At 39.9% G+C, this 10,116-nt stretch overlaps 1 protein-coding gene across 1 annotated transcript; it reads right to left on the bottom strand.

Moving 5' to 3' along the window:
* Positions 1-1,834: 1,834 nt before the first annotated feature.
* On the bottom strand, positions 1,835-9,858 carry TOMM20 (translocase of outer mitochondrial membrane 20). The gene is made up of 5 exons (XM_082048508.1): positions 9,659-9,858; positions 4,571-4,617; positions 3,779-3,860; positions 3,355-3,497; positions 1,835-2,244 (listed from the first exon to the last, which is right to left on the bottom strand). The coding sequence occupies exons 1-5, from the start codon at positions 9,780-9,782 to the stop codon at positions 2,200-2,202; spliced, it is 441 nt and encodes a 146-aa protein (XP_081904634.1). The 5' UTR covers positions 9,783-9,858; the 3' UTR covers positions 1,835-2,199.
* Between the last annotated feature and the right edge of the window lie 258 nt (positions 9,859-10,116).

Below are 10,116 nucleotides of genomic sequence, written 5' to 3'. Positions count from 1 at the left end.
TTGACACCCAGGTTTGCTAAAACATAGTTCAGGAGAGCTCTGTGAATTCAAATTGTCATCATTATACCACAGAGTGTAGCAAATTGTTCAGGTTTGAAGGAAGCATGCCACTTTTGTCTTAAGCTGTTTGGGTTTGTTTTTCAAGGCAAGATAGAAGAGTTTGATTTACTTTCAGATGACATTAAAAGCTGAACCAAGAAGATATCACACTGGTGCAACCACCACCGGCAAGGACAGCAGGTAAATACACGAACAGTTCTGTCAGCATAACCTGTGAATTCTTCCTCTGTACTTTTAAAACACAAAACTTCCCCCCAAAAAGCCTCACTTTACCCATTAAAAATTGAACCTTCTGCAATTTCACAGTATTTTTATTACGTATTCTAGGTGCAGAATAACTTTGTCTCTCTAAAATAAATTAAAAGAGCAAACCAGGCATTGTCACCTGAAGATTATGACTACTAAGCTTTACCTTTACTTCATGCTAACTGAACAATTCAAGCACAACAAAATGACTAAACTACAGCCAGCTGTTCAAGAAATTTTTGTTCGTACCAGACAATAACTTCAGTAGTCGTTGCATCACAGAAAGATTCAACAGCACCTCAAATATTGAGAAATCGTGTTTTCAAGGGGTAACGGGGAAATATCTCTTCCATAGCAAATCATCTAAGCAGACTGACTCAGTAAGAGCCATTTCTACTTCTAAACTCAGGTTTTGACTGCTAGGTGGCCATGAACTATCCACTTGACCTCTCAGAAGTTCTATGAGAGACAATTTCTGAAACATTGAGAGCTACAATTTTGAAGAATCTGCCTATACAGAAACTTACACCAGGCTGAAATGAGACAGATGAGAATGTTGGCTAAAGTGCTGTCAGAGTATCTGCTACTAGGACTATGACACTTAAAACCTTCCTACTAATGTACTGGCATCATTAGCACAACCTACCAGCTGGTCTGAAAGACAGACACCTCAACGCATTCTTCTCCTTAAAACAAATCACCATGCCAAAAATATAAAGCTGCAGTTAATTGTTTCTTCTGCCACCTGAGTGGTAATAGCACAAAACCAGAGAACGGAAGAAGCCAATCTGCTTTGACATTTAGAACATCCTATCCATGGAAAACCTGCTTTCAGAAGAATGCTTCTGCTACTCGAGTCTCTCTATTATTTGCCTCCTTTTCACTTGCAAAGGAAAACTTACCTAAGTTTAGATTTACAGTATTACACAATAACAATATTTTACGTCAACTTTATGATTCCATTAGCTTGAGCTAGTTTAGCCTGGGGATATCCTTGTTTTAACCTTATCAGTGCAATTTTTTAAGGTAAATGCCAAAGACTTAACAACCACTTCCTATGGTTCTGAAGACCAGGGACCAAAATGTTAACTGCCTATCTTGCAAAAAGGTTTCAAGCTTTCAAACAAACACCAACCTTTGTGCTCCTACAATCTGCCCTAGGTTCTATTCCAAAGAGCTTTATTTCAGACACCTGCATTAACAGAGCTTTCATGTTTGCCAGGTACACTTTTGACTTGCACCACTTTAGATGTTATTGTTCCTGACAGAAATGGATTTGCCATTCTTCCTGCAGCCAGTCATCTATTACCATCCTGATTTGCATCTCCTTCTAAGGTGATCAGTTCCTGTTTAAAGGATCACATATCCATTTTCTTAGGAAATGACACAAGGTTTTAAACTTGATTAAAAGCATTGGAAGACCAGGCATAACATTAAAAATTAATTTTAATGTTAAGTCATTTTTAGATCATTTGCTTTGACACTCAAATGTTCTGAAATTTAAAGTAGTACTATAGGGACACACAAGTGCAGATAAATCTTTATTGCCATAACTTTGTTTTTTCAAAAATGAGCATTGGGTTTTTAATAGGTCGTACTTTTATGTCTTTATATGTACAACATTACAACTGCATATTTTAATAATAATGAAGTTAGTGATACTTTGATAACTCAACACAGTGTATTTATAAAATGAATTCTTATCAAAATACACTTTTCACTGGGATAATAAATAATATCCTGCAAAGCCCACCTACACAAAGTTAATTTTAACTCTGGTAGAACCCGATGTGGTATACAGTCCATTAACTACTATGTTTGCCCCTTTATCCCCCTACTGATGCTCATCTTCTGGGGTAAGAAAACACATTTTCCCCCTGTTGTGGTGTGACCTCATTCAACATCATCTTCAGCCAAGCACTGTGCACTTACAATTCTCTGTAAGAAGGAGAAAAACTCATTCACAATTACATAAAATTGACAGTAGGCAACTGATTATCAAGCAATGTAATTTTACACTGTATATTAAGCAGTGTGATTACTGAGCAAACTGATTAATGTTAAAAACGGTAATCTATTTGACATTAACTTTTTGAAGTCAGTTCCACAGAAATTACATACTGTGCAATACTGCTTAACAAAGCCAACGTCAGATAAATAATAACCTATCAGCCTCAAGTGATGACCTCTGTGTGGTTTTTGGCACTGTTCTCTAAGGAAACATTTTTGCTCCATTGTTTCCCCAGAACTTTATGTCTTGTGTACCTGACACTTTTCAATGTTTTTACTAACTACATGGACCTTAAGCCAAAATGTAACCACATCTGAGCTGTAAAGAGAGCTGACTGATGCACAGCACTGAGTCTCTGCTTTATGTGAGGTAACACCATCAGGGAGTACCCTTGCACTGCTAAGAATGTAAACTATATTATTTATTATACAACAGACTCACCTGCTAGCGTATTACCAATGTTACTTGCACAGTACTCAGGCTAGAAAGGGAGGGCATCTTATACACACAGCTACAAACACTTTTGTCAGGGAAACCCCCAAGCTTCCAAAACTGTCATGTGTTCTGGTGCTAGTTAACGTTTTGTGTTTATAGCTGGCCTAGAAGCAACAGGCTAGTAAAAGCAACAGATTAATTCTAATAGACTTTTATAGCACTTACAGACACTTGTAGATATATAATTAAAAAAATGAAACTCAAGACCCAGTGCAAGGAAGTTACTGCTTTTCTGATCCCCCAACTTGTAGCTGGGAAATAGTGGATCCGCTTATAGTACTGAACTTGCGGTCAGATGTCTCTACTTTAGAAGAGCTGATCATACCCTACACACGAGAGAAGTCTTATATTTCTATTTTACTCTGCTTTCTACGTGGTATTTTTCGTATACACTTCTTAAGGTTTTAGGTGAAAAAAAAGCTTATTTTAATCTAACTGAACATACACAAAAAGCACATTACAAAAACCAGTACTCAAGACTGTGGATAAGAGAAGTAGTTCAATTATTTTCAAACCAAAACAATACGGAACATTTCACATACCTGGCTTATTGTAGGGAGCTTAGTTAGAAGCATTTGAAACACTGGTGGTGGAAGAGTCTGCTGTAGAACTTGTAGTAGTTGCTGTGGCTGTCCACACACAGCAATGGCATTGGTCAAGTGATCAACACCCTTCTCATATTCACCTGTACCACAAATCATAATGTTTTGAAATGAACTTTCTTCCACACTGTGAAGTATTTACATAAAACATCTATCAGCAGTGGATTAAAATACTGATAATCAATCCACACTTTTCTCCTCCCTTGCTGGATCTTCTGAACACAGAAGGTTAGAAACAAGTAAACAGATTTTCCTAGGTAAATCTGATGCCCCAAAAGATCTTAGTATTTAAAAACCACCATCTAGCAAAGGTAAAGAAAAAATATTTTACAGCTTCACCTTCAAAAAACAAAAATGCTATTACCTTGAGCTAGTAGTTCCTCACCAAGCTGAATCTCCTCAAGGAAAAACTTCTGAACGGCTTCAGCATCTTTCAGATCAGGCAACTATAAAATACAGTAAAACTGAAGTTGGCCCTTAAACATCGGTTAATAAACAAGTTAGCAGAAAACACTATCAACTGAAATCAAACATACACATAACCATACCATTACACTGAAACTAGCAAAAGAAAAATCAAAGTGTCACCACAAAGTTAAAAGTATACAGAATGATTTTGAAAATCAGACTCGGGTCTCATATCATTGCATCACAAAAGTGTGGAGAGACAGAGCCTGAAGCACCTCTACTCAGGTTATTAAGTACACAATTTTGTAGCAAACAAATTCTAAGGTGTGTTACATTTATCACAAATATGTTTCTTACAATTGGTTGACATAAATCCATCTGTTTTTCCACAATCTATTGGCAATAAGGAATCAAACCCTTATAGCAAAAAAAAATACGAAGTTCAGTTACACGTGCTTCCTATCAATGAGTTTTAAGTCTGAAAAGTCCTTCAACATACTACAAAGAGGAAAGCACCATCAAATCACACAGTAAGTGTTGTACTTTCTAGCACAAGGCCTCTATCTGACCCAAAAAAGGAACAACTATTTCACATGGTTATTTCTGAGCATTAAAAAAACCCTAAAGACTGCATATTTGCAGAAGTGTTTGCAATGCTGGAATCAAAACAGATCTTTTAACAAATCTTACAAATAATACAAATGAAATATCTTTCAAAATAGTACTGCATTATTGAACACAGTATTACCTTGGAAAGCCCTGCTCTCTCTTTGGCAAGCTTCTGTTTCTTTCTTCCTGTAAGAATAAAAACATCTTACATTTTTTATTTGCGACGATAAAAGCCTTCAGATTATAGTTTGAAATGCTGAACAAAACAAAGTCATTTTCAAAATAAGAAACTGGTAATATATTCCAAGTGCTGAAGACTGAACACAAGACTGCCACCCACTCTCTGCAACAGAATATCATTTAGAGGTGTGAGGAGGGCTGGCAATAGAACACCAACTAAAAATGGCAATTCTTTTCCTGCAGGCTGTGGTAAAACACCAACTCTGCAGGGCCTGCCACAGAGTATACTGCACACACACAAGGCATGCAGAAGGGAAGAGAATTAGAGTAATACAAGATTTCTCTACATGACTTCTAACAATAAAATTAAAATAAAAATAACAAAAATAAGCCACAGAACTGTCTACAAGTCAAAGATATCTAAGTTTGAACTATGAGGCGCACCACCAACAGGGCACAGTACGTAAGTGTACTTTCCCAGCTGCTTTATAGCAAAGACTTGGGAATGGGTAAAGTAGGTGGCAGTATCTCATCACCCCACAGCAAAAGCAATACTAAAGCATACATTTCTGAAATCTGAGGAAAGCAATGATTTACAAATGTAACAAACATTTACAGATTTAATTGTCCAGCCTGAGCATAAAGTTGGCCTGCAACATAAAGTTGTATCACTCCAACAAAACTAGTGTAATTAAATTATCTATGGCTTGCTTTTAATGCCATTAGGCAGGTGTAAAGATATTTTATGGTAGGAGCTATTCATACAGAAATAATAATTATAGTAATACCAGTGATCTCCTTAGAACAACCATTTTTGCAAGTCATCAGTTCATCAATGAAATAGTTATATCAATGTAACTTGTAAATACAGCCTATGCTTAAACAACTGTACTCTCACTATTCGTCCTCAGTGTCTGCTTAGTGAACGTCTATGTGGACAAAGAAGAACTGCCACACAGCCCGTTTTTCTTTTGAGACAATTTTACAAGCTGGAAATACTTCCAAATATTACTAGCAGTTTTAATGGCAATGAGCAAATAATTTCCAATTTTGCACATGATGAAGACATTCAATAATACCACTTCCTAGTAGTGATAATGTAACATGTAAAATTTATGGGCAAAATCAAGTATTCTTTATATAAAGGGAGTTCACATTCTAACTACACGGATCACCCCTTTACCTTTTGCAATACCTTAAAAAGCCCTAGCACCTGAATTTCTACAGTTTATTGACCTGTGCACATCATTTTCCATCAGATACAGAAAAATGTATTATGTAAAACTGTAGCATACTATAATTTTATCATTATGGTTGCTTTCAATATTAAAGAATTTATCTCTTGAAAGTGGGTGCCTTCAATTAGCTGTCTCCAAGTTTTCTGAAGCGCTAATTTGCACAAAACTTTAAGCTGCACTACTATTCAAACCGGTTTTGCTAATACATAAAAGATGAAATAAAAATGATAGAAAAAAAGGTACTACATGAAATGCTTCACTATCAAACAAGTCACTTTGCAACTGTAGTGCATGCAGTGAAAACATCAATGAAAAGTACAAAGAGTAACAGATAAACACTGGTGCATCATATTCAGGAGAAAATGATATTTTCTTGGTGTATGACATTTTCTAAAATATTACAACAGGTATCAGTCACCAGGTTAAGCATTCAGAGATAAAGAAAAAAAAAGACAGGCGGGCAAATAAAACTATTTAATAAAAGCTTTTGACCACTGATCACACTCATATGAAATCATGTACTTTAACCTGACAGTAGTAAAAGAATGTGAAGATTCATCAAGATTTTAAAACTGAACACTGAGCTACAGAATCTTTGAAGTCTGACTACTATGCAATTTTTCTTCTTCTTCTTAATATGCTTTTACAGGCCCACTAGCTCAGACAATTACAAAAAACAAATAGCTCTAAAGAGTATTTATGAATTCTTCCCATATTGGCTTGTAACACTAGTTTTAAAACACCTTGGCAACAACTGCCAGAAGTCTCATTTGTAATATGACAAGCAAAAAGCAATGGCTTGGGTGGAGAAACAACACCCCAAAATATCCAAAACATGTTTTGTTTTCCCTCAGGAACCTCCAAGAAAATGAAAAACTTCCTTCTTTTCTAAAGACATTACTACATTTTAAAAATGAGAAGGTCAATCTTTCATAGAAGGAATCTCAGTTAATACAGAAATGCATGTGCATCTATCCAAAAACAGAAATCTAAACTGCAGCTTTTAAACTGCACGTGACGTGCAGGCACTTCAGGCATAGCTCTTGTTCACAGCAAGTAAGTTCCAAATGTGAACCAGTGGAGAACCTGACACTCTGGCACGGGTTGCAAAAATCCTCGAGTTGCCCCAGCATCTTCACAACTGGTTCCACAAACAGGCAGAAAGAACCAGAGTCCTTCACATCTTCAGCTCCCACCCGTGAAGTCTGCCCACTGCTCTCCTCTCACTCAGCTCTCCAGGCAGAAGGTGCTCTAAGGCCAAGCTCAGCATCATCAGAAATTCTGGCTGCCTCTGAACGAAGATACTCATGTCTGTACTTGCATACAGAACTGTTCTGGTTTATACGTTCAATAGCATGAATAGTAAATGCATCTAAAATCTTATCATAAAATATAGCTGTGGAGATTAAGCAGCTCCAGAGGCTTATAGATGTTTGCTATCTTTTGATCCCAAGATTAAATATGGACATACCCCCAAACTAGCAACACAAAAACGTAAAATAACACAAAACCTGCTAAATAAATAAGATTAAACGATCTGGAAAACCAAAGTCCAGCAGTTCTTCAAGCCACACAGGAAATCACTTTTTTTTCCCCCTGAAACCTGAATCTGGCCACCTCATTTTTATGATGGGGCTTTGTAACATAAACTTTGGTCCTAACACAGCCCAAAGAGATGCACAGTATAACTGGGATGGCAAAAAAAAATATTGGTTCTTCATTTGTCAGTGTGTGCTTGACCAAATACAACAGGCAACTCACTGACATGTAAGATCTCCCATCCTTCCCAAATTTTGGTGACATTTCATCACAGAGGCTGAACAAAAATTCTTATCCTAAGAGTGCTACTGGAGAAGATCTGTTGTAAAGGTGGCTTCTACAAGTTTTCATCAAATACCCCTACTATTGCCTGACAGTGTATCTTCATCTAAAGAACTGCAATGGTTGCTGCATTTGACCTTTTTTTATCAAATACTTTGCAGTTCAAGCCTTACTATCCAACAGTAAAAACACTGCAATAATCAGATCAGTGGCACCACTCCAGAAGTATTCATACTAAAGAATCAGCTACAGTACTAAAAAATAAAAACTGAATTAATCATTATTATCTAAAGCCTTACAATTAAAAGCAGTGCAGTGTATCAGATCCAAGGATCATCCATCATACAGTGATGCTCTCCAAATGACAACAGCCATCCTCTATCAAACCACAATGGTTTTCCACTTTTAAGAAAATGTTAATTCTTAATGAGAGCAAGTCTAAGGTTTATTCAGAACATCACTGGATAGAAGCTCAGATAATTAAAACAATGGGATGCAAAAATCGCTTCCGCAAAAATCTTATGTAAACCATTATTTTCTGTATTACATATTCAACATCATAAAAAGAACATGGCCAGCCATACTGCCAGCAATCAAATTTGCGTGTGCAAGGCAAGCACATACCGATTCACTATACTACAAATTCCCAATGAATGACTTGCACTGCAGGTCAAAAAGTACTTGAAAGTCCCACAAAGACTATGCACCTAAGATGCTACATACATGATGAGCAAGGGCCTGAAGATGAAGTATTCAAAAGACACAGTTTGGTGTGGAAGAGCTTACAAAAAGCGGAACTATTATGCTGTTAAGCAACAACACTGGTCATTCAACAATTCAATCCATCAAGACAGAATCAAAGTGTTTAAGTTACATTTAAACATTATCAGGTAAATATTCATTCTTAACCCATCTAGTTATTGACTCTTCTATGCATGAAACTGATGTTATGTTTACCTGCTGGGAAAGCTTACTTTAATAGTAATTTCTTACCTTCATATTAATTATCAAAGAAATACTATACATATTCCCACAATAGAAACAACCCAGCACAACAAACACCAGCTTATTTCTAATGATTCATTTGAGTACATCGGATGATTTTGAGTGCCTTGAGTACTCACGTTTACAGTTACATTTAAAACCTTTAATAATTACTAAGTAATTTAAATAAATGTTGGGGATGTGAAATAATGAAGAGCCACAGGAGAAAAGCTCTACATTTTGGATTAATCAACAGTTTTCTCTGGCATTCATTCTTATCCTGGAAGCTAATAAGAGAGCTGCCAGGAGGGTTAAGAATGCAGCAGATAAAATACCCGAGGCCTGCAACCAGCTCTTGCCTTACCACAGCAACGACTTCAATGTAAGAGATCACGTTGTTTTACCTGACAGTCTTCCAAAATAATAAAAAAAATAAATGTAGTCACCTATACGGTGATAATAGTATGTCTGAGTGCGTGGGATAATAAGATTAAAAAAAAAAAAGGGGGGGGGGAGGTGAATTATTTCCAGGGAAAGCTTCTGATGCGAAAACCGCAAGTTACCCAATAACTACACAAATTCCAGAAAACGAGACCCGACAAGACGTCCCGTCCCTCCGGTTTGGGCAAAGGGCTGACGAGCGGCAGCCAGCAGCGGGATCGGGGCTGCCCCGCACAAGCGCAGCCGCGCGAAGGCCGCCCCCGCCACCCGCCCGGCCTCCCAGGCCCCTCTCCCGCCCTTCCCGCCCGGTACCCGCGGTACCGCGGGCACGCGGCGGAGGCTGCGGGAAGGGGCCGCGCAGGCCGGGTCGCTGCCCCCGGGCGGCTGGGGAAACGGGGGGGGAGGGGAGGGGACAGGAGCGCGCTGCGGAGGCGCCACGTGCCGCGCTCCCGCCCCCGGCGCGCGGCCCGGTAGTTGCAGCGGCGGGGAGGCGGCGGCGGTTGGAGGCCGCCGAAACGGCCGTTACGGGGGAAGGGCAGGGAGTAGGCGGCTCGGATACTCACGTTCCCGCAGCCGGTTCTTGAAATTCGGGTCGCTCCGTCTCTTGCGGTCGAAGTAAATGCAGTAGCCGATGAAAAGGGCCCCGCACAGCCCCGCCGCGATGGCGCTGGTCTTTCCCACCATCATCGTGCCCGGCGCCGAGGGAAGGTCCCGCCGCCTCCCGCCGCGCGGCCGGCGCCCAGAGCCGCAGGCACCTTGGAGCGAACGGGCAGCCAGAAAGGACCCCGCCTGGCTTCCGGTGACGTCATCAGCCAGCGGCGGCAGAGGGCGCCTCCTCCAGTGCCTGCCGGGAGGGAGCGCGGCCTCCCCCGCGTTCGGGGCTGGGGAGCCGGGAAGCGCGGCGCGGCCGGACCGCGATCCGTGAGGCGACAGAGCTGGGCCCGTGGGCAGCGCACCGGGCGCCAGGCCCCCGCGGCCGCCTCCCGCCCCGGGCAGGCACCGCCTTTTGCCGGGCGGGACG

The sequence above is a fragment of the Streptopelia decaocto genome, assembly GCF_964273445.1.
Source record: "Streptopelia decaocto genome assembly, chromosome: 3".
Lineage (NCBI taxonomy): Eukaryota > Metazoa > Chordata > Aves > Columbiformes > Columbidae > Streptopelia > Streptopelia decaocto.
This window is presented reverse-complemented; position numbering and strand designations above follow the sequence as displayed.

What these genes read in the sequence shown, in the direction of transcription:
- TOMM20 (XM_082048508.1), bottom strand. Translation starts at nt 9,782, where the DNA reads ATGATGGTGGGAAAGACCAGCGCCATCGCGGCGGGGCTGTGCGGGGCC. An exon ending in CAAGAACCGGCTGCGGGAAC is followed by an intron (nt 4,618 to 9,658) that starts GTGAGTATCCGA and finishes TTATTCTTACAG; the next exon opens with GAAGAAAGAAACAGAAGCTT. An exon ending in AGAGAGCAGGGCTTTCCAAG is followed by an intron (nt 3,861 to 4,570) that starts GTAATACTGTGT and finishes TGTATTTTATAG; the next exon opens with TTGCCTGATCTGAAAGATGC.